The sequence below is a fragment of the Epinephelus moara genome, chromosome 14, assembly GCF_006386435.1.
Source record: "Epinephelus moara isolate mb chromosome 14, YSFRI_EMoa_1.0, whole genome shotgun sequence".
Taxonomy (NCBI): Eukaryota; Metazoa; Chordata; class Actinopteri; order Perciformes; family Serranidae; genus Epinephelus; species Epinephelus moara.
In genome coordinates, this window is record NC_065519.1 from 4,589,922 (window position 1) to 4,613,206 (window position 23,285).

The 23,285-nt window shown below is 40.1% G+C and overlaps 3 protein-coding genes across 4 annotated transcripts in view; 2 read left to right on the plus strand and 1 right to left on the minus strand.

Moving 5' to 3' along the window:
* Window positions 1–4,766: 4,766 nt before the first annotated feature.
* Window positions 4,767–8,171, minus strand: haus2 (HAUS augmin like complex subunit 2). The gene is made up of 7 exons (XM_050061858.1): window positions 8,024–8,171; window positions 6,833–6,919; window positions 6,344–6,442; window positions 6,043–6,112; window positions 5,564–5,696; window positions 5,184–5,292; window positions 4,767–5,079 (listed from the first exon to the last, which is right to left on the minus strand). Exons 2-7 carry the CDS (start codon window positions 6,917–6,919, stop codon window positions 4,966–4,968), a joined length of 612 nt encoding a protein of 203 aa, XP_049917815.1. The 5' UTR covers window positions 8,024–8,171; the 3' UTR covers window positions 4,767–4,965.
* Window positions 8,172–8,383: 212 nt separating this feature from the next.
* On the plus strand, window positions 8,384–15,837 carry lrrc57 (leucine rich repeat containing 57). Its single transcript, XM_050061857.1, has 6 exons — window positions 8,384–8,540; window positions 8,834–9,095; window positions 9,846–9,981; window positions 11,348–11,616; window positions 11,750–11,935; window positions 13,148–15,837. The coding sequence occupies exons 2-6, from the start codon at window positions 9,012–9,014 to the stop codon at window positions 13,187–13,189; spliced, it is 717 nt and encodes a 238-aa protein (XP_049917814.1). The 5' UTR covers window positions 8,384–8,540; window positions 8,834–9,011; the 3' UTR covers window positions 13,190–15,837.
* A 2,780-nt stretch (window positions 15,838–18,617) lies between these two features.
* Window positions 18,618–23,285, plus strand: part of tyro3 (TYRO3 protein tyrosine kinase) — a 37,052-nt gene continuing 32,384 nt past the window's right edge. For both annotated transcript variants that reach the window (XM_050062936.1, XM_050062938.1), the window contains exon 1: window positions 18,618–19,035. In XM_050062936.1, the coding sequence (XP_049918893.1) occupies window positions 18,972–19,035 (64 nt within the window). In that variant the 5' untranslated portion in view covers window positions 18,618–18,971. The remainder of the gene's footprint in view (window positions 19,036–23,285) is intronic.

Genomic DNA, 23,285 nt, shown 5'->3' on the forward strand with positions numbered 1-23,285 from the left:
AAACACAAAGCATGCCTCAATGGTCTGTACAAATAGTAATTTCAATTCAATTTCAATTATCAGTTTGATCTATAAAGTCCAATATTACAAATCACAATTAGCCTTAGAGGGCTTTACAGTATACATCATCCCTCACAGCAGATGAGGAAAAACTCTGGTCATAAAACCCCTTTAACAAGGGAAAAAAAACAAAAACAGTTATAGTATTAAACACTGAGAGGAAGGTAAAGTATGAAAATACCCATAATAAACCACCCATGATAACACTTATCTTAAAGCGCAGGACAAAATAAAGTCAGGAGCAAGAAATAATAGTCGTTCTTTACTATCAGCTTCTGACGTGCTCTCAGTTGTTTTCTAGAAATGGATCATACACCACAATCAAGTTTTCCACCTGAGTGGAGACTCCAGGCCACAGCAGGGCCTGGTCCATCATCATCATCATCATCATCATCATCATCATCATCATCATCCTCTGAAGGTGTGAATCATTGTCTCTTTCAGTCAGCCTGTTAAATGTTATCCACACTGAGTAACAGCTGAAGTGTTTTTAATTATCAGTACCAGTAGAGGCTGTGTAGTGTGCAGCTTGTGACTAATTATGACAATAACTATGAATTTAAAATAAATTACTGATGTTTATTTTGTGTCTCTGTCTGTTGACAGGATCTGCTCCTCCTCCTCGTCCTCCTCAACCGCCTGCTGTCACAGTTTGTATTTGAGTTTTCTAACATCAGAAAATACTATGAATTGACACTAGTCATAAACAGTATATTTCATTAAGATATTCTGAAGTAGGCCTGTTTCTGAATTTAGCATTTTGTGATTAAGACGTGGGATATGGCAGTATTATTCAGGTTTTAGGAGCATTATCAGGACAGTATACAGCGCATTCGGGGCATGGATCTCAAGACGGTGGCTGAAGGAATAAAAGGGAGGCTGTGTTCACGCGTTCCAACAAATCCACCACCTTTGTGAAACTTAAAAGAAATCCTATTATGATACTAAGAAGAAAAATGTTACAAGCAGCTCCAGTAGTTCCTAACTGCCATATTTTGACCAAGCGACATTCTCCGAGGCTGAAAAATGAAGCCAATGCAGAAGTGCCAAAAACTGCAGTTACGGAACGGAAAAGAGTTTTGGTCTCTATAGTTAATTTCAACATTTATTACAACTGCATGGGCGTGAAATTTTATATGACTAATCTGTTCACATTCTATTATGGCCCAAAGTTACACATATTTAAGGGCGGGGCTGCTTTGACTGACAAGCTGTCTGTGAGGCGTCACTACAGTGTGTNCAGCTCCAGTAGTTCCTAACTGCCATATTTTGACCAAGCGACATTCTCCGAGGCTGAAAAATTAAGCCAATGCAGAAGTGCCAAAAACTGCAGTTCCTCTAATGGCCACTTGAGGCTGGTTCCAAAACAGAGTAAACCCCCACAGACACCCACGTAGAAATGTCCAACTTTACAGCAGAAATAAACATGTTCACAGCCTGGTACGGAAAAGAGTTTTGGTCTCTATAGTTAATTTCAACATTTATTACAACTGCACGGGCGTGAAATTTTATATGACTAATCTGTTCACATTCTATTATGGCCCAAAGTTACACATATTTAAGGGCGGTGCTGCTTTGACTGACAGGCTGTCTGTGAGGCGTCACTACAGTGTGTGAGTCAGATCCGCTCCTCCACAGCTCCAACCTCTCATCTAAATATGTTCACTTCTGGCTTCAAAAAAACAAAATGGTGATAGCATTCCACGAAACAATGGGTGACATCACGGAAGCTGCGTCTAGTATTTATACAGTCTGTGATTTTGACATGATAAACGACATGATAGGCACTTGTAAACAGGAACATTAGTAGAACATTCATTTTCATTATCCGTGTAAACAGCTCAGTAGATATATTGTCTTTTTCAGAAAGAGGGCAAAAACCGTAATATTTTATGCATGTAAGCGTCGTCATTGATCAGGTGTGTATCGTTTGATCATGAAGTTACAGCGGATGTGGGACGTGTTGGTCACAGGTGAACACTGACTCTCACAGAGCTCCTGGCTACCAATAAGTGGTGCGACTTGCTGAGTGTCTAGTGGAGCGCTGCAAAAGAGGGTACATCTACGACAGCAGAGTGGAGGAAATCGTGAAGCTTTGGGAGAATCTATGATCTATGATTGTCTCTGAAAATAAACCTGAACAGATTGTATTAAATGCTACTAAACCCTGTCACCACCTTTTGGTTTCAGCTGCATCATAACACCCAGAGATCAAGGAACATGGCCTGACGCCAGCAGACTTGTGGAGGCCATCTTTGTCCAGCTGTGCGTCCTCCACCAGAGCAGCAGCATCAGGGACAGGGGTCGTTTAATCCCCCGCTTGACTCTAGTTCTGAGGGACTATAGAATGATCAGGGACGCTGTGTTGTCCCACCCGCGAGTCATGTCCAGAACAACTCTCCAGCTTTTTTCTGTGAGCAAGAAAACCGTGTCTGAGTGGTGAGAGCCTCGTCTTTATTCACAGTCTCATCTTTGTTATCTGGAGCTGCACATCCAGGCTCAGAGTGGCAGAGTAGACGAGCAGTGTTCCTGTATGATATGATTGATATGTAAAATACTGCAGCACAGTAAACACTGGTGTCTTTTAAAAGACGCACAGTAATGTTCACTTTAGCATAAAAACGTCAATTAAAATCATGTGTAGAAAACCGTCAGCTCTGTTTTTACTCTGCAGGCACCAAAGATGGGTCAACAACCAGGAGAGGAACTTCCTGTCTCCATTTATCCACAACATGCAAGAAACTGGCACCGCAGCGTCCTCCACCCCTGCAGCATCCTCCACCTCTGCTTTATCCATTCCTGCAGCTTCCAACAACTCTGCAGCCTCCTCCACCCAAGCACCTTCCCCTGCCTCAGCAGTTCCCTTCTATCCTGCAGCTCCCTCCACCCCTGCAACCTCCTTCACCCCTGCTGCTCCCTCCACCCCAGCAGCTTCCTCCACTCCTGCAGCTCCCTCCACCCCAGCAGCTCCCTCCACCCCAGCAGCTCCCTCCACTCCTGCAGCTCCCTCCACTCCTGCAGCCTCTTTCACCCCTGCTCCTCCCTCCACTCCTGCAGCTCCCTCCACTCCTGCAGCCTCTTTCACCCCTGCTCCTCCCTCCACCCCAGCAGCTTCCTCCATCCCTGCAGCTTCCAGCAACTCTGCACCTTCTTTCACCCCTGCAGCTTCCTCCACCCATGCAGCTTCCTCTGCCCCAGCAGCTCCCTCCACTTCTGCACCCTCCTCCACTCCTGCAGCCTCATCCACCCCAGCAGCTTCCTCCATCCCTCCTCCACGGTCCTGCAGCGCAGCCTATCGGAGGAGGCTGAGGGAGAAGGAGCAGCGTCTGGCCCAGGAGCGAGGTGTTACCCTCATACAGCAGAGGAGAATGGTGGAGACTTACACGTGTAAGCAGTGTGGACGGCCAAAGACCAAAGAGTTCGGTCACAGCCAGTACGGAGGAGAACACTTCTGCTCCAAGGCCCAGGGTCGCTCTGCGGAGGAGTGGTTGGAGGAGAAGAGGAGGCAGCATCAGAACAGTTAGCTCCACACAACACTTTCTGACTCTTTATGTCCTGTTGCTGTGTGTCTGGACCTTTTGTTTCGTTTGCACACACAGGTTGTGTTTTCTGCTGTGTTGATGTTCAGAGTGAAATATGTTTTAATTTAATTTACACTGAAAGTGTCTTGTAGAGGAAACAGCTGTGTCTCTTTAGTTCGACCTCTTGATCTGTGAATTCAAAGCTACTTTGTGTGTGCCTAAGTTTCAGGATTGTAAATACTTCAGGTGTCTTCAGACAGACAGTGAAGTGAGTGTCCAGCCTTCCAGTCTCTCGTCTTGAGCATATTTACGTGTGCACCAGTGTCCTGGTTGTGACAGACCTGCAGTACTCTGACAGGTGACTGTATTGCTGCTGTTGTTCAGTGTTGATCAGAGAAGCTGAATCTAGTCAGAGAGCAGCTGAGGGGAGAGAGCTCTGTACAGAAACATGATGATCAGGAATCAAACCACACTTGCAGGCAGGAGATGATTCAGTGTATTAATGTAAAACAGCTGTTTTTATGTTTCACCTTGTTGACGGTTAATAATGTCTTTTTAATAACTCTGAGTCGTTCAGTAAAAACAGACCTCCTGTGCCGAGCCGTGGGTTCAGTCTCAGACTGTGTTCTTGTTTCAGAACGATTCGATGATCATTCGAGTGCAGGTCAATAACAGCACTGTGCACTTTGATACTGAAATGGAGACGGAAGAATTTAAAGTTAGAAATTAACATTACAAACCAGTCTTTTGATTAAAAATTCTGCCAAAACAAAATCTTTAACAAGTGATGTGAAGCAGCCAGGTTTGGATTATCTTTGGACCTGATATTTGAGATGATTATCACACCATCAGTGTCCAAATCTGACGTCTGGAATGACTTTTAAAGATAGAAAATTTATTTTACACAGGTTTAACACAGAAGGCTTCACTTCGTTTTAAATTCACCACTTTATTTAAAATCTAAAGAGAGAGAGATCCTCAGATAAATCCATCTCCCAATGGCAGCCTGTAATCTTTTCAGCGGCTCGTCACGAGAAAAGATTTAAATCAAAGAAGGTGAGAAATCAGTCGCCTAAAAAAGGAAAAAAAAGTTTTAAAGAGACATCTAGAAATATGTTATTTAACTAACTTGGTGTTTTATAACACGGCTGAAGACAGCAGGAACAGGAAGTCACGGCGGCAAAGTTTCTACCAAAATCAGATTTTATTACAAAAACAATAATCAAGTCTGTCACGTCTGTAATATCTGACACATTATAATAATAATAATAATGATAATAACTAATATACAGTGTCCATTTAGAGATTCTGTGTTTGTCTAAAGAGACCGATTCCTGTCCGTCCAGCAGGAGCAGGAGGAGCAGGAGGAGGTGTGGAGGGGTCATCATGCAGAGGTGTCACTCTGCTTGCTGCTGTGGACTTCCTTCCTCTGGAGGACCTGATTGGACAAACTCTCCACATCCGCCACGTGAGCCAGTAACTGTGTGAGAGAGGTGTTCTGATATACAGAGAGAAGAAGAAGAAGGGGTTAAATATGTGTAGTTACTGTATACAAACATGATCATGTGTTGTGAGTGGACACAGTGAGGTCATGTGACTGACCAGCTGAGTCAGGTGGTCTCTGGCAGCGGGACTGCAGCGGACTGAGTTCAGGTTCTCCTCCAGAGTCTCGATGAAGTCCAGCAGCATCTTCACCACGTCCACCACGAACCTGAAACACAGCACGCCGTCACAGCTCCAACTGGGGACAACACGCCTTTACAGCTCAAACTGGGGACACACTGGTCTCTGTCTGTATTGTTCCAGTTTCATAATATGAGCTGGAGGTGGTGATTTCAGGTCTCAGGATATCAACTGGTGTTGCCAACAACGTCTCGGTTTTCCTGCTTGTACTGGAACGCGATCAACTTGGGTGTGACATCATTTCCAGCTCCAGCTACAGAGTTAAATGCAACGCAGCTTATGTGTCAGACAGACGTTACCTGTGCAGGTGAGCCTGAACAGGCAGGTTGGTGCGACCCAGTGGTTTCATCAGTCTCTGCCTCAGACTGTTCTGATCCTTCAGGAGCTCCTGTAGGTGACTGCAGAACATCTGTAACATCTGGAACCTCTGAGCTGCAGGAGACACCAAACTGTGTGAGGTCAATCAGATTTTTAGACACAGCTTTTGTATGACTGTTTGTTGGGTTTGTTATTGTTCCAACAAGTCTCCACATTTCCTCCTGTTTCACTGTTAAATCTTAAAAGTTCATCTGGTGATGAGTTTTATAACTTCAGCAGTGGGTGAGGAGGAAACACACAAATCAGTGTATGTTTAAAATACTGATGAAACGTTGAGAAGTTTGTTTTAAGTCCAGGTAAGTTTGTGGATTCTTCTGATTCTCAACAAATCTCATGCATGTAAAAAAGAAAAATCAGCAGACGTTTGTTTAGTGCTCATGTGTGAAACAAAAACACTTACTGAGGTAGAAACTGTGCGTGACGTCGGCGCTCTGCTTCTCCATCTGCAGCAGCTCCACCTCCAGCTGCAGCTGCAGCAACAAACGATAACTCAACACGTTAACAATGTTTATCTTTGATTAGAAAACAGATCTGACCGCACACATGGAAAGGATTAAGACGAACAGGACACTCATAATAAAATAAACATTAAAATAATCTGCAGGTTTTTGAACTCTTTTAACTTCGGTCCAGTTCATTGATGATGTTAAATATTTCCAGGCGCTCGGACACAAAGGAAGTGACATCAGACTGAAGTGTACCTGATCCAGCTCTCTCTGCATTTTGATTCGTTGCTCAGCCTCATGCAGGTGAGAGGAGAAGACGGGGCTCAGCCTGGAGGAGGCGGAGTCTATTTCCTCCTGGGGACAGGTAGAGACAGAAGAACATGAGGATCTTCATTATTTACAGACTTAATCAGGAAAGAGTTGGTTCTGCTGGAACATGACTGTGACGTTTATTCATTTATCGTTATATCCACTTTTTTCTCCACCTAATTTTAGTGATCAGTCTCTTCTGTAGTGGAATTAACATATTATACAAATATACTTTTACAGTGACGGTCCACCTGCAGATAGAGACATGAAATACAATATGTCTCAATGTATGTAATATTCATTCATTGTGATAAATAAGAAAAAGCACTTTGGACAATTCTTTATTTATTTTAAAGCCGGTATCAGCCGATACCAATGACGTGCTGATATTATCGTGCATCCCTAACTACATGAAAGAATATAACCTGCTCTGACCTGAGACAAAATTCCTCTAGAGACACATCTGGACAACAGGCTGGCAGCTGGAGTCACTGAGAACGGACACAAATCCCACTGATCCATCTGAAACACACAGAGACAGAAATAAAGTAAAGAAGAACATATCTATCACCATCAAAACTACACAAATTGAATTCCAATATGCCAGACACATGCTTTAGTGCTACAGGAACACTCTTTCACTGCTTGTGGGAATGTAATGTGATCAAGTTTTTGAAAGGAGGTTCTTGACATGATTCACCAGATAACAAAATGAAATCCCTTGTCAGCCAAAGCCGTGCATCGCAAGTGTTTGTCCAAAAGATTTACAAGAAGACTGACCATGCACTAATAGACTTGTGTTTCTCACAAGCTAAAAGAGTAATAGCTATAAGATGGAAAGATGTGAACAAACCATGTATGAATCAGTGCAGAAAGGATTTATCAACGTGTTGCTGTGGAAAAACTGACATATACTACTGAAGGAAAGCTGGCAGTGTTTGAAAAATATTTGGGGAGCTTCATGGAGTTTTTGAAACAGTGTTTATAATGTTTAATAAAACCAAAGACTGGAGTGGGGGCAGGGCAAGTGCAGTAGCCCATGTGTACTTCATGATTACTGTTCACCACTTTAACATCTGTTTACTCACCTCTGTTTTCATGCTTTTTTTGCCTTTTCATTTGGTGGTTTACCAAATTTGCTGCCAAGACTGACTATTCTACTTTATGTAATATCTTTTAGAATTGATAACCCCAACAAAAACATAGTTTTAAAAAAGAAATACAGTAAAGAAGCTGAAGCAAATAAGCTCCACACGTAGCTTGTGTTATGGAGGAAGACGACTCCAACAACAGGAAACGTGTATACATATATATAACCCAGATTTTTCTCTACTCAGATGTTCTGTGTTGTACAGTACATATGCCGAACTGATGTCTGGTTCTTAAAGACTCAAAATCTCACTGAATTTTCTTCTAAAAGTTCTGTATGTTAAAACAAAATACAAGACAACTTTAAAGTGAGCGATTTTTAAACGCGACTTGGCGAGGATACAGCGCGGGTAAAGTTTGTCCCTGAAAACAGCCACACTGGAGTGTAATTTGACGGTAACACCGAGTCCGTTAGATGATATGAAGCTGTACACGAAACCACAAACAGTTTAGTAAGAGTTTAATGTTTGTTCTTACCGTTTATACAGCAGGATATTCCTCTGTGAAACATCAACAACGGCTCCAACTGAACCCGCCCTGCGATTTGTCTTCTTCTTCTTTGAGGTTTAATGGCAGCTTGTGCCCGTTACTGCCACCGTCTGGACTTTTTAGAGAGTTTCCGGTACTTTTCACTTCAGTTCGACTCTGAAATACTTTTACTTTACTTAAATATTCCATCTTCTGCCTCTTTATACTTCTACTATCTCTCAGAGGGAAATATTGTACGTTTTACTGCCCTATCTTATAACTTCAGTGAGGCCTGCTGTGGAGGCGGTGTTGCACCGGAAGCTGTTTGCCAACCGCTAATAAAATCAAAAGAAGAAGAAGAAGTGACGTAACGCTTTCCGCTGTTCCCATTGGCTCACGTAGCCGTTCGGTCCCCAGTGTAGCAGGGCGTCTTCTCTCTGCTCACTTTTAGTTTTATACTAATATTTTATTAAACAGTGTTGGAAACATTTGGACTAAAGGCGCCATTTTAAGTGTTCGCTTTCATGTAAGTAAAACGGCCTCGTTTCCTGTTTGTTTAGTTGTGTTAATGGCGGCTAGCAGGCTAACGTTAGCATGCTAGCACGACGTTAGCTCCTGATTCACACCCACAAACATGATGTGTGTTTTTACTGTGTGTTTACTGAGAGCTGTCGGGTGGTTTGTTAGCTGGTTAAACGTCACACCAGTGTTCCATATGTTTTATTATTATTAAGATATTATTACATTATTGTCAAGCTAATGCAGCTAGCTCCTCCAGCCTGTTGCTTGTTGTTGTTGTTGATTACTCTTCTTCTGCAGGGATTTCACCGCCTGATCTCATTAACACCGACGATCCCGGGACTCACATTCATCCTGTCTGGATATGAACGCAGAGATTAGCTTCACTTTAGCTCCAGTTTTACTGCAGTAGATAGAGAGTGGAGCTGCATCACCACTGTGTTAGACAGACAGACAGACACCTGGCTGCTGGGTCCAGATGGGGAACAGTGCACTGAAGTCTCATCTGGAAACCTCCCAGAAGACTGGGGTGTTCCAGCTGACAGCGAAGGGACTGCAGGAGGTGAGACACACACACCTGTCCATGATGTCACTGTGTTTATGGTTCAGTATTAAACAGATTTGCAGTGATGACGCTGATCCAGGCTCAGAAATAATCTGCTGTTTAAACCAAAAATAGTCAGAAACCAAAGTCACGACACGTCATGTGACTTTGTTTGTTCTGATTTTAATTCTGTTTGTCACCAAAAACCCAACAAAACACACAGTCTGACATGTGACAAAAGACAGAAAAGATCAAATTAACAATAAATAGCATTTATTAAAGCCTGATCACTTCTAAGTAAATATATCTCCAAACAAAATCATGTCAGCTGTCACGTTACAGACTCAGTGCCATATAGATGTGATTATTGAAGCTATTATACATCATATATTGATTAGTCGTGTGCATTAAGAGATTGTTCTCTGTCTCCTCTCGATATCAAACTTCAATCGATCAAGCTTTAATTGTACAGCACCTTTAATACACATTAGTGCAGTTCAAAGTGCTTCACAGATGACTGATATGCTGATAAACAGAACAATTGTACACCATAAAAACAATTTTTTTTAAAAAAGACAAAAATTAATTCACAATTTGTGACCAATGCACATGAAACAATAAAAAAAATTGAAAATATAATAAAGTAGATTTGAAGCTACAGAACTGCACTTTCTCCTCATTGTTTTTGAGCTCTTTGTCTGTCAGTATTTGTGTGGTGTTGATCTTCAGGTCAGTCTGAAGTGTTTCATGCTGCTTGTGTTGTTTCAGTTTCCTGAGGAGCTGCAGAGACTCACCGCTAACCTGCGGACAGTCGACCTGTCAGGGAACAAGATCGAGGTTCTTCCTGCCGGCATTGGAAACTTCCTGCAGCTCAAGAGTCTGACGCTGAACTCCAACAGACTCAGTGAGTGTTTGATGTGGGAAGCAGCAGAAAAAGACACAATACAAAAGTTAGATGTATCTACTTACGACCTTCAGTTCAGTTTCAGTTTTACTTTAATAGTCATATGTAGGTTAACACAGGGTCAGAGGTACAGCGACATGTATTAGACACCGTCAGATCAGCAATAACAGAAAAAGTCACAGCGAGCATAAACAATATAGGTAAAGATACAATTAAATAAAAATAAAGATGAAATAGATAAAATAAGATAAAAATGAAATAATATAGAGGTAAAATAATATGAAAAAATAAATGAAGATACAGTTACATAAAGAAATAGACAAAAAAATAAGAGATAAAATTAGATAAAATAAGAAAAGTAAAGATATAGTTATATAAAATAAAGATGAAATTGTTAAAAAATAAGGATTTAAAAAAGACTTAAGGTAAGATAAAGATAAAATAATGTGTGTAGAGACAAATTAAGATAACTAAAGATAAATTAGATTAAGATAACATAAGGTAATCAAACATAAAATAGATAAAAATCTGATAATTAAAGATAAAATAAGATAAATAGATATAAAATTAGATAAAGATAAAATAAGATGAATAAAAACAAAAGTAGATAAAAAAAAAAATCAAGGTTAAAAACCAAAGATAAAATAGATTAAAATCAAAACAAAATATAATAATTAAAGATAAAATAAGATAAATAAATATAAAATTAAATAAAGATAAAATAAATATCAAACAGTATAAATAAAATAAGACAAAAGATTAAGTAGATAAAAAATAAAGAAACTACATAAAAAATAAAACAAGGTTAAAATAAAGATAAAATTCATCTAAATAAAGATGTGTTTGTTTTTGCCACTGACAGGCTCCAATTGTTATTCTAAGCGTCTGACAGCATTATGAAAGGATCCCTACAGAGATAGAGCTTTGTGTTAAAGAGTAAGATCCTTTTTGTTTCACCAGAAACCGCCCTGAAATCACCATCACCAAACCCACCAGACTCCATTCAAATAAACAGTCATTTTAGCCTGTACAGAGGCAGCATGTTGTCACATCTGACTGGGTGAATTAAGGGTTTAATTCAACCAAACCAGAGCTGGTGATTGTTGGAACAGCGGAAGATGAAACAAGAAGTCTTTGTTGAGTTTTATTTAGTTTCAGTCGACTTTAAACAAAGTGTGTTTTATGATGACAAAATTACTGTGTATTTTAATGGAGTCTGGTGTGATGCTGATTTCTGGTTAAACAAAAAGATCTAACACTTTTCAGAAAGTGAGATCTAAACACATTGAGGTCATCATCAGACCTGGTTCTGGTGTGATCCGGATCGTCATGTGACCCGTTAACATCCCTACATGTTGTATTTCAGCCAGTGTTCCCAGTGAAATCGGAAAGCTGAAGAAGCTGGAGACTCTGAGTCTGAATGGGAACCGGATCCAGCAGCTGCCCCCGACTCTGAACCAGCTCAAAGCCCTGCGGACCCTCAGCCTGTCTGGGAACCAGATCTCTGAGTTCCCCGCAGGACTTGGAGCCCTGAGGCACCTGGACCTGCTGGACCTGTCCCGCAACCAGATCCAGAACGTCCCCACAGCCGTGTCAGAGCTGCAGGCCATCGAGATCAACCTCAACCAGAACCAGGTACCATGAGTACAGAAGCGCCACGCCACGGAATGATAAACAGATCAGACACGCCTCGTACTGTCAAACATATTGATTTAATTATCGACTCTGCTTCTTCCTCCTCCTCCTCCTCCTCCTCCTCCTCCTCCAGATCTCGATGCTGTCAGAGGAGGTGTCCAAGTGTCCCCGTCTGAAGGTCCTCCGTCTGGAGGAGAACTGTCTGGAGCTGTCGTCCATCCCCCAGTCCATCCTGAGGGACTCGCAGGTGTCTCTGTTCTCTGTGGAGGGAAACCTCTTTGAGGTGAAGACCCTCAGAGACCTGGAGGGCTACGACAAGGTGAGGACCACTTCCTCTCACGCTGCATTCAGGGCCCGTGGGAGAGAACAGGCTGCACTATCACTGCTGTCATCAAATAGTACATTAACTACAGGCTCTCTACAGTCTTTATACTGGTTTATAATGGTCTGTACTGGTTTACGATGGTCTGTACTGGTTTACAATGGTCTGTACCTGTTTATAATGGTCTGTACTGGTTTACAATGGTCTGTACCTGTTTATAATGGTTTCTGGTGGTCTTTAATGGTTTATAATGGTTACAATGCTATGTAGTGGTTTATTATGGTTTTTGGTGGTCTTTGGTCTTTAATGGTTCATAATGATCAGTACTGGTTTATATTGTTTTTTAATGGCTTATAGTGGATTGTACTAGTTTAGAATGGTCTGTACTGGTTTGTAATGGTGCCTGTTGGTATCTGATGTCCTTACTGGTTTATAATGCTCTGTAATGGTTAATAATGGTCCACACTGGTGTTATAATGGTCTGTACTAGTTTATAATGGTTTTTTATAGTCTGTACTGGGTTATAATGGTTTATAATGGTCTGTACTGGTTTAGAATGCTCCCTGCTGGTCTCTGTTGGCTTTACTGGTTTAGAATTGTCTGTACTGGTTTGTAATGCTTTATAATGATCTGTACTGGTTTATTATGGTCTGTAATGGTTTTGTAATGATATGGAACGAAGCAATGGTCCCTGTTGGTCTTTGTTGGTATCTAATGGTCTGTACTGGTTTCTAATGGCCTGTACTGGTCTATAATGGTCTGTACTGGCTTATAATGGTCTTTACTGGTTTATAATGGTCTGTACTGGTTTATAATGGCCTGTACTGGTTTATAATGGCCTGTACTGGTTTATAATGGTCTGTACTGGTATATAATGGCCTGTACTGGTTTATAATGGTCTGTCCTGGTTTATACTGGTCTGTACTGATTTATCATGGCCTGTACTGGTTTATAATTGTCTCTACTGGTATCTAATGGTCTGTACTGGTATCTAATGGTCTGTACTGGTTTATAATGGCCTGTACTGGTTTGTAATGGTCTCTACTGGTATCTAATGGTCTGTGCTGGTTTATAATGGTCTGTACTGGTTTCTGATGGTCTGTACTGGTATCTAATGATCTGTACTGGTTTGTAATGGTCTGTGCTGGTTTCTGATGGTCTGTACTGGTTTCTGATGGTCTGTACTGGCCTCTGTTGGTCTCTCCTCAGTACATGGAGCGTTTCACAGCCACCAAGAAGAAGTTCGCCTGAAGACACTCGATGACGAGTCTTAACGTCAGAGCCCAACCTGGAGGCGGGGTCAGCTGAGACTCCGCCCACCACCACCCCTGCTGCTGCTTCTTCTGCTGCAACAAACAAACAGTAATAATGGACCTCATACAGCCGGGACAGTCCTCCTTACAGCACCACCCCTCTACCCCCACCCTCGCCTTCTGCTGCTGCTGCTGGATGAAGAACGGACCTGCTGCTTCCTGTCTGACTCATTTAACCTGCAGACAGACAGACAGGTGGACAGACATGGCGGCCTCTGGGAGTTTCACACGGAAACAGACGACATGAAGAAACAGATTTAACACGAGAGGAGGAGGAGGAGGAGATGATGAAGGTGGTGAACCTTCACTGTGTTTCCAGTCGACAGCAGAGACTCAGGGACGCGTTCACGTTAACACAACGTTCACTAACGTTCACTCTGATGTTTGTCTCTTTAATTTATTGTCTCCTTTAACCGTTAACTTCCTCTGAATATAAACACAAACATTCAGACACAAACATTTCATCAGCTGGGAATAAAAACAGAAACTCTGATGTTTAGAGACTGAACAGAGGACACAGAGGAGTTTAATGATGATGATGATGATGATGATGAATGTAAGCTGATTCCCAACATGCTGTTTGCCTTATTTAAGTGGGAAACATCTTCATCATTACATCTCTGTGAAACATGTGGAGCCCGTTTCCACCAGGAAAACAGATGATTTAGAGCTGAAAGGATGAATTAAAGTCAATATTTAAGCAACAACGCAACAAAAAACAAACCACTGTTTTCTGATATGACTCTCTGCTGGTTTCACAGTCGGGTTTTTGACTGTTGGTCGGACGTGAAGACGTCACTTTGGACTTTTTTTCCCAGCTTTTACACCATTGATCAATAATTAGCAGATGAATTTGAAAATAATCAGTACTTAGGAAAACTACTTGATAATTCAGAGTAAAAATAAAGAGAGAAATTAACTTTGTTTGTGAATAGAAGCAGATAAAATCATCTTTTAGTGTATTTAATTGTAGTTTGCAGCATCTATAAATAGTGCGATATAGCATGTTTTCTGGAAAATCAAAAGTCTGACAAAGTAGTTAAACAAGCTCTGATTATTGATCCACTTATTTAACATGAAAAAAACACAATATTATCGTCTTCCTCCATGTTGCTTTTATTAGTAGTTGAACATTTTTCATGTGAAACAAAAACACATGAAGAAGAAGAAGCTCTGAATGTGACGAAGACAGATTAAAAGAAACATTTAGATGAAACGTTGCAGCACAAAAGTGTATTAAAACAAAATTACATGATAGAATGTGACTCACACAGTCGATGTGTTTGAGAGGAGTTAGGGATGCAAGATAAAATCGGCACGTCATCGTTAGCGGCTTTAAAATGAACGATCAGAATCGGCCAACATGGTTTTTCTTGTTTTGCACAATGACTGAATATTACAGACACTGAAAAGTGTTTCACGTCTCCATCTGCTGGTGGGACATCATTTTCAGAGCATGTATGTATAATATGATGTTAATTCCACTACAGAGGAGACTTGATGATCACTAAATTAGGTGTGGAAAAATAGTGGATATATTGATATTGGTTATCAGCCAAATGAGTTGTTGTATATTGGCAAAAAATCCAATATTGTGGCCCAAGAGGAATTGACTGTATATAATCTATAAGAGGTTTTATTCTTGTTTCTCAAACAACAGGTTTATTTCTTTAGCTGTGAAGAATATCTATAATTCAAAATTTAGTGTTTTTGTTGCATGTTTTTGCAAAAAACAGAAAAGATTTCCATACGATGAACGTCGTTCACGTGACTCATGTTTGAGTTAAAGTAAAAAAATATATTGTGAAGACAGAGCAGGACTGTTGGAATATATTAGATTTTTCCTCCAGTTTGTTCTCCTCCTGGTGGAAACGAGCTCCTGCAGAGACGTTTGAGCGTCTGAATCCTGAATTTAAACTGAAACAGCATTAATATTTAATTTATTAAAATCCTTCTGAGAGCAGACGCACAAACACAACATCACTTTCTCTGCTGGTGTTTAATATAATTTCTTTCTGTGTTTTATTCTTTCATGTTTCTGGATTTGAGACGAAGGTTTGTAAAGTTTCTGCTTCAGTGTGAAACAGCTGATGAGTTTGTTTCATTTGATCTCAGCTCAGTTTGACACTTATAATGTGAATAATGAGCAGAGTTCAGTGAGGAGGAAGAAGAGGTCGTTAGTGTCCGAGGATTGAAGGAATTTATAGTTTTTATGGAGGATTACAAATGACTTAAGTATCAATAAATAATTAAATATAAGTTACAGGAATAAATCCATGAATATAGAAATAATACATTTAATTCAGAAATAAATGTTGAATTTAACAGGATGCAAAAATAAATGTCTTAAATTAATTTCTGTTTTTTAAAAGATATATCTGTGTGTCTGTGTCCGAGAGGACGGAGATCATAATGTCTGTATTTATTGAATTATTTATGCATTTATTTTTTCTGTATTAATTGATTTGTTCCTGTAATTATTTATTGATACTAGTGTCATTTTTAAGACCTTTAATTGTGTATCAACATTCTGGGATCATTTCACATTAACACACACACACACACGTTAAAGTTTTATTGACCATGTTGGGACTTCCTGTTTCCTGTCTTTAATCTTAAACTCTAACTCACAGACTTCCTGTCAGCTACATGTTTAAAGGACAGATTGTCTTTATTCTTTTATTAAAGCACGTACTAAAGCATGTTCCACACTTACAGATATTTTATCATCTGTTAACGAGTTGATATCTCGAAGGATTTTTGTTGATTTGAACAGATTTTACTGAAAAAACTTTTTGAAGTTGTTTCAGTCCTGATGAGAACGTCCTCTGAGTGTCCAGCTGATCAGAGGAGGAAGTAGTACTCAGATCTTTTACTAAAATAAAAGTATTAATATCACAATGAAAACTGTTCTTACTGTTAAAATATCAGTATTAATCATCTGAATGTTGTCGAGTTCATTTTAACCTCTGTAGACACAGCTGCGTGGTTTCATCTACATCTTAATATTTTATGAACTGTCGTGTGTTTTGATGTATAAAATTTAAACCTGAAAAGTAACGAAAGCTGTCAGATACAGGTAAAAACTACATTTCCCTCTGAGATGCAGTGGAGTAGAAGAATAAAGCAGCAGAAATAGAATTTTTTAAAGTAAAGTACAGGACCCTCAGATCTGTACTGAGTCACAGAACATAAGGAAAATTTCTGGTTTCTGTACCTGAGCTCTGATCACCTGGATGACATCACATCACTTTTTGTGAGCATGCGTGTGTGTGTGGACTTAACCTTCCTGCACATACAACAGCTTCATTAGGAGGAGGAGGAGGAGGAGGAGGAGGAGGCTTACAGAAGAGGGAACAGACTCCTGTACAACCAGGACAGAAACACTCAGATGAAGGAGATCAGAGGAGCTCCTTTTGTAATCTTAAAAACAGGTTTTCAGCCAACGACCTCTCTGTAGAGACCCATCAACAGGCCGACAACTTGGATGTGTTTTACTGCAGGTTTGATGAGACCACGTTCACACCTCTCACCTGACATCAAACAACCAACCTGCAGCAGGAGCTGTAAAAATCACCGGAGGCCTGACCTGAACTAATACACCTCCATCACCAGGGTGGGTAGATAGATTTTTAGATTGGAAAGCATAGATTTTTTTTGTATTTTAAACACAGATATGGTGCCAGAGTGCATTAAAAAGCATCAAAGTAGAACTTCTTGTTCAACAAAGTTCCAGAGGAGGACCCTCGACACACTGAAAATGGGTCTGGACTAAACTCCCAGTGCCCTCAGCTCCTAGAAACGTAGTGTCTGCCTCTTATTAATGTACCTTTTTAATCACTAATAATTGATTATCTTCAATATTAATTGTTTTTATTAGCAGTAAAAAAAATAGTGAAGCTGATTTTATGTCACACCAGCTGGTGGCGGTCATGCGCAGTGAGTCCTCTGTCCTTTTCTCCCTTTCACAAACACACACACACACATACACACTAACACACCTCCTCCCCCTCCACATTCCTCAGGGAGCGAGACCACCAACTGGTGTCAAACCACACAGAATGTAACACGCACTTCCGGTTACGTGATTTTATTGAATTACTGAATGTTTACCTCAAATGATAAATAAGGAAATAAATAATTGCTCAAATAATAATAACACCATGTCGCTGTTTTTGTGTCAGTTACTGTGATAAGTGTCACACCTGAGCTTCCAGCTGGAAAATGAAATATAGAAATATATAAACACGTGTAAAAAGAAATAACGGTGATAAACAAAGAATGAATCTACCAGGAAATAAAATATAGGCCAACATGTAATTAACTTACAAATATGGTTCTGTTATTGTGACATTGTTTGCACACCCCTGTCAGTAACTTTATCATAAGATGCAAATAAATATAAACAAAATCTCAGAGGATGTGACTTAATGGGAGGTTTCATTTAAATCTCTGGTGGCCCAGTTTAATATAATTTAGACTTCAGTTAATAACGACTGTGGGAAAATGTTTGATTTGGGGACATTTGACCTGAACTGGATTCATATATGCAATAATTAGCATTTAATTTAAACATAATGTGTCAAAATATGAGTACAGCGCCTGCTTCTTGAGAAAATTAAATAATTAAAAGAAGTAAAGTGAAAATAAAAAAATAAAATAAAAATAGAAAATAAAGCAGCTGAATGAATTAACCATTTTTAAAATAAATAAATAAATGATTATATACATACATAGATAAATGAATGAATGAGAGAATGAATGAATAAATAAATAAATAAATAAACAAAATATATGCAACATAAAATATATAATACAAAAAAAATAAAATGCAAAATGTGAAAAACGACTTTTTTATGCTCTTTCTTCACATTTTTATTGAAATAAAAACAATAAATATGTAAATATTGCAGACATGAAATAGTACAGAGAAACGAGAACATGAATTTAAATAGATAAATAAATCTACAAATAATAAATTAAATATATAGGCTATAAAATTTGGGATTCATTTATTTTAATAATATAAAATATATCACATTTGAATAAGAAAAAATATATTCTCTGAAGAGTTCACTGTACAGTTTGGCGTTTTTTTTTTTTTTAAATGTTTAAGAGTCTTTCAATTAAAATAAATAATAAATAAATAAATAAATGAAAAACAATCCAGTGAACTAGGGGGTTGAGTTTAATTGTTTTCGCTGTGTATAAAATTATGAATTTATTTTCTAATATTTATTTATCTGTTTATTCATTCATTTATAAGTTTACATTGAAAGATATATGCGCTTTTCTTTTATTTTGAAGGCGTCACTTCCGGTGTGCTCGTGTTTCATTGTGTGTAGCTTGACGTCACTTTCCCTCCTCAGAGCCGCTGAGCAGCTGAATGTGTGGAAGTGTTCGCGGTCTGATAACAAACTTTACATGAACTCTGTGCGGTTTAATCTGCGGCCGGAAACACAAACTTTAGTTTTTATCAGTTTTATAAACTCTCTGTTTCCGGTGGGAAAAACTCTCCTCCATGAATTCAGCCCTTTATCCTCCAAACTGCTGCCTCCAGTCTCGCTCCTTCCTCCGGTGGAAATCCTGTTTGTCCAGCTGGAAATGAGGCTTCAGTGAAGGGAGTGGGAGCCCGAGCCGAGCCGGACCGAGCCGAGCTGACCCGGTTCATTAATGTGAGCGACGGTTTAAAAACATCCTCCGTCAGAAATAATGAGAAGATGAAGCTGCTTCTGTGGATCCTACTGGTTTTACTGGGGACTCATGAAGGGACCTGTGGGAACGGTGAGTGTTCATCATGTCATCACATCATGGAGACAAAACTCAAAGTGAAATCGTGTTTGTGTGTTTGGAGTCTGGTCACATTCATCAAAGTGTAAGGAAAGATGCTACTTTTCAGTCTTGTGTCCGACCAAACTCCATTGGAAATATTTAAATTTAAAGTTTTGTACCGATGCGTGAAATATTCACAACTGATAAAACTCGTTTAAAGCTCTTAAATACATTTTAGAAAGCCTATGGTGCATTCGGCACACACTAACACACCAAACTGCACTTTATCTAAAGTAAAGAGCAACTTTTGTGTCGCTCTGCTGTTGCCTCTACCAGTCAAAGTGCACTGCAGAAAGCTGTTTGTGCGCAACCTGAATCAGTAAAAACCTAATATTCTTGCTGATGTAAGTTGCTCATTGGTGTGCCGAATTAACCAGGAGACTCGTGCGACTGTAAAGAAGTCAAACATCTGTCTGTTTTAATACTGAAACGAGCTGAAAAGCAGTGATATCTTAATTTTCGCTATTTTTCGAATGGAGTTTGGCGTGAGGTCCCTCGCAGCACAGTTTTATCAGCACCCACTGGGCAAAGTGCAGGTTCACTAAGGGAACATGAGAGAATGTGAGCTCCAGACAGCCTTTATCATCCACCAGTTACACAGGCAAAGTCATTGACACATCTTTTCTAGGAAACACACATCACTGTGACCTTCAACAGCGAAAAGGTTTCAGCAAGTAAAATAAAGACAAACAGAATCAGTTGACCTGAAATAAGACAAATACAAGTCAGTGTTACATCAGTCAGCGGATCTGTGGATTTATACCTTAATACCTGAATGTGACATTTGAAATTTTCTTCATGTGAAAAAACAAACTGTGATTGTGGATCAGACTCTGGGTCAGAAACATCACAAACTACCTGAAGGTCAGAGGTCAGAGGTCAAAGGTCGCATTAGAGTGATGTGACATTTATAAATGAAAATGAAGATGAGAAAATAATAAAACAAAGAAAAACACTGTTATAAAACATTGAAATTCTACTAAACAACAAACAGTCAGTGTGATGGAGAAGGTCACTGTGTGTGTGTGTGTGTGTGTGTGTGTGTGTGTGTGTGTGTGTGTGTGTGTGTGCAGCTGTTATCACACACACACACAGTGAGCAGCTGCAGTTCAGTCGCCACACAGAAGCTGTGTCTCAGTTTTGTGAGAAATTTCAGACTAAAAACTTTAAACTGTGAGTGAACTGTTGATGGACGCCGCTATCCCACAATGCAATGCACAGAGAGCTGCTTCAACAAACTAAATGCTTGCAGCGTGTTGCTGCTTGTACTAAACAAACGTTCACCCAGTTTCTTGTTGTAACGAGAAACTTTTCCCGTTGTTTTATATTTGTATGATGTTGTTTTCTTATTACTTGATAATATTTGGACGAACATTTTGCTTTAATTTTCAAAGTTTAATTTAGTTACATATTAAAGTTAACATCTGATTTCTTTCACATTATAGATATGAATATATTTACTGCCTGTATCAGTGTGTAACTGCGACACAGGAGCCTTAAATTCCCAGTCTGGTTAAGGAGGTTTTGAACAGACGAGTCTCTGACAGGACTGTTGATGGTCCAGTTGCATTGTGGGTAATGTAAGCACAGGGACCGGTTGCACAAAACACCTTACGTTTTCTCCTGAAGTATGACACCTTAGGCTTTATTTCTCCTTAGCTCAGGGACTTACACAGCTGCACAGAAGCCCTTAAAAGGTGTCTTTAGTTAAGGAAAACGTTAACTCATTTACTGCATTGAAAGAGATTTACAGCTGTAATAGTTTCCATCGAGATTGTTTGTTTGCTTGGACTCACACTTGTGATACTCTGTCATGTTGCAGTTAAAACAGAGTCAGAGGTACCTTAAGGTTTTGTTTTAATCTTGCTTTGGTTGCTAAGGTCTTTTGTTCAACAGTTTAGGGATTCCTTAAGTATAAGACCAAGACAAGGAGAAAACCATAAAAACGTAAGTGAACATTTTAAGGAAAACGTAAGGAGAAGACTTAAGGGTGTTTTGTGCAACCAGAACAATGAAGAAGATTGTGACATTTAAAACTGTCCATCGTGTATGTGAGAGTGTTCTCGAGTGATGAGTGACTGTTTTAACTGGTCAGACTGGGAGAACTGGGTAGCTTCTGGTGTCAGTGTGAACACAGTCAGGGAGCCAAACTGTCCCCTATAAATAAGAAAAAATAAAGTCTAAATATTTCCATCACTGATCCTGAGGGTGCCTGTTTCTCTTCACAATGACGACATCACAATGCACCAAATGATGACATCACCAGCTCTGCGTTTGCTGCGTGATGATGTCATCAGTGGAGGGAAATTACATCTCAAGATGCCACGAGTTGAGGGAAGTGATGTAACCTTCTGTTGTTGAAGGTCGGAGACATCAGATGATGGTCGATGATGTCGCCACTCTCTGTGATGATGCGTTCATGTGACGTTAGAAAGCCTTGGGACTTCCCTGCTGCAGAGATTTAGATGTTTATGACTTCCCAGCATGCCTCTGCTGCCTGAGCATCAGCTGCTCTCATGTCCAGAGGGTCTCCAGAGACGAGCTGCAGCGATTCTGTCGACTGACAGAAAAATATTCAGGAGCTTTGCTGATTACTGGATAATTGTTTTGTTACTTTTGAAACCAAAAATACCAAATATTTGATGATTTCAGCTCCTAAAATGTGACATAATGCTGCTTTTTCCTGTCTTAAAAGACTAAGCTGAATATTTTGGTGTTTTGGATGTTAGTCACACAGAATATACGTCATTTGAAGACTTCATGTTGGACTATAGGAAGATATGATGTAAATTTCTCCCTCTAAGGTGTGTGGCTTTTAATGCCCGTGAAGTTTTGGGTCCTGAAGTTGGACACTAGCTGCAGGTTTCCGACCCCTCGACTCAGTTTATAACTCAGACAGATGTAATAAAAGCCTGTCTGTTCTGTAAAGGAGTCTGTCAGACTGTTTGCTGGTTGGAAATTAAAGGTTTCCTCCATGGAGCTGCTTTTTTGAGAGTCAGTCCCTGTTTGGTTTGTCTTGATCACGTGATGTGATACACAGTCCTACCAATGATGTGACACTGTTCCACTGACCTGCAGGTGGCAGTAACATAAGAGGAAATGCTGCAACGTGCCAACAAAGACAGAAGACGGTTAGCTAGCTAGTAAACATAATGTTTAAAAAAACGTGTCCAATGTTTTGTGGGAAAGGAAGAGTTTGGACATGTTGGGATCTGTTGTCAGTGCTTCACACTATGGCCCATTTCCAATCCAACATTAACAGCCTCCAGCTCTGTCACACTCTGTCACAATCACAGCTGAATGAAGCTCCCTTTATCAAGGTGAAGGGTATAAATCAGGGTTGGTCTACCAAATTGGCTCCTGACACTGCTCTCAGTAGCCATTTTTACACAGCGATCACGCTACAAAGTCCCTTCTTCATGCCCCCTTTGTATTTTTACACAGAACCAAATGACGGCGGCATCATGCTGCTCCAGTGTGTGATCTTAGACAGCATGCTGGTATCAGGGAAGCAAAAGAAGGGCAGCACCTTCTAAACAATAACATGTAAATAACAAGCATTTACCGTGTCTGTCATATGGCGGCTGATCTCTTCCTCTGTTCAGTGGATAAGGAGCTCCCAGACCTCATTGTTTTCCAAATTTGTGGACATTTTTGGCCACTGTTCTTCTTTGAGTTAGCTGCTAACTGCTACCAACGACTTCTAAAATCTCCCACTGTCGGTTACATGCATAGTGCATCGTCAAAACATCACCTGCATGATCCTGTCCTGCAGGCTGTCCATTTTATACAGAGGTCCTTGTGGCACTGTTATGACCTCTGATGCCGGCTCAAAGACAGAACAACTCTGTCCCGCCATACCGTGATTGTACCGTTTATACAGAATGACAAGGCGGCATAACGGTTTGAACTTCCTGTCTTGAAGAGGCAGTGTAAAAGGTTCTAGTGAAACATCACAATTGTCGATAACAGCGTTGTTGGGAGGGGGCAACGACTCAAAGATATGCACTAATCAACCAAGCTGAACCAAGGAGCACCACCTTTATTCATTACAGTAGCACAGTTGTCTGGACTGAGACAAGGGTGTCATTTCCTGTTAAAGGTATTTCCTAATCCACTGTGAGGGTCCAAAGACAGAGGGGGTGTTGTATGTTGTAAAGCAGTCTGAGGGAAATTGTGATTTGTGATATTGGGCTTTATAA

What these genes read in the sequence shown, in the direction of transcription:
- lrrc57 (XM_050061857.1), top strand. Translation starts at nt 9,012, where the DNA reads ATGGGGAACAGTGCACTGAAGTCTCATCTGGAAACCTCCCAGAAGACT. An exon ending in CAGCGAAGGGACTGCAGGAG is followed by an intron (nt 9,096 to 9,845) that starts GTGAGACACACA and finishes GTGTTGTTTCAG; the next exon opens with TTTCCTGAGGAGCTGCAGAG. An exon ending in TCAACCTCAACCAGAACCAG is followed by an intron (nt 11,617 to 11,749) that starts GTACCATGAGTA and finishes CTCCTCCTCCAG; the next exon opens with ATCTCGATGCTGTCAGAGGA.
- haus2 (XM_050061858.1), bottom strand. Translation starts at nt 6,919, where the DNA reads ATGGATCAGTGGGATTTGTGTCCGTTCTCAGTGACTCCAGCTGCCAGC. An exon ending in TGCAGAGAGAGCTGGATCAG is followed by an intron (nt 6,113 to 6,343) that starts GTACACTTCAGT and finishes TTGTTGCTGCAG; the next exon opens with CTGCAGCTGGAGGTGGAGCT. An exon ending in GAGACCACCTGACTCAGCTG is followed by an intron (nt 5,080 to 5,183) that starts GTCAGTCACATG and finishes TCTGTATATCAG; the next exon opens with AACACCTCTCTCACACAGTT.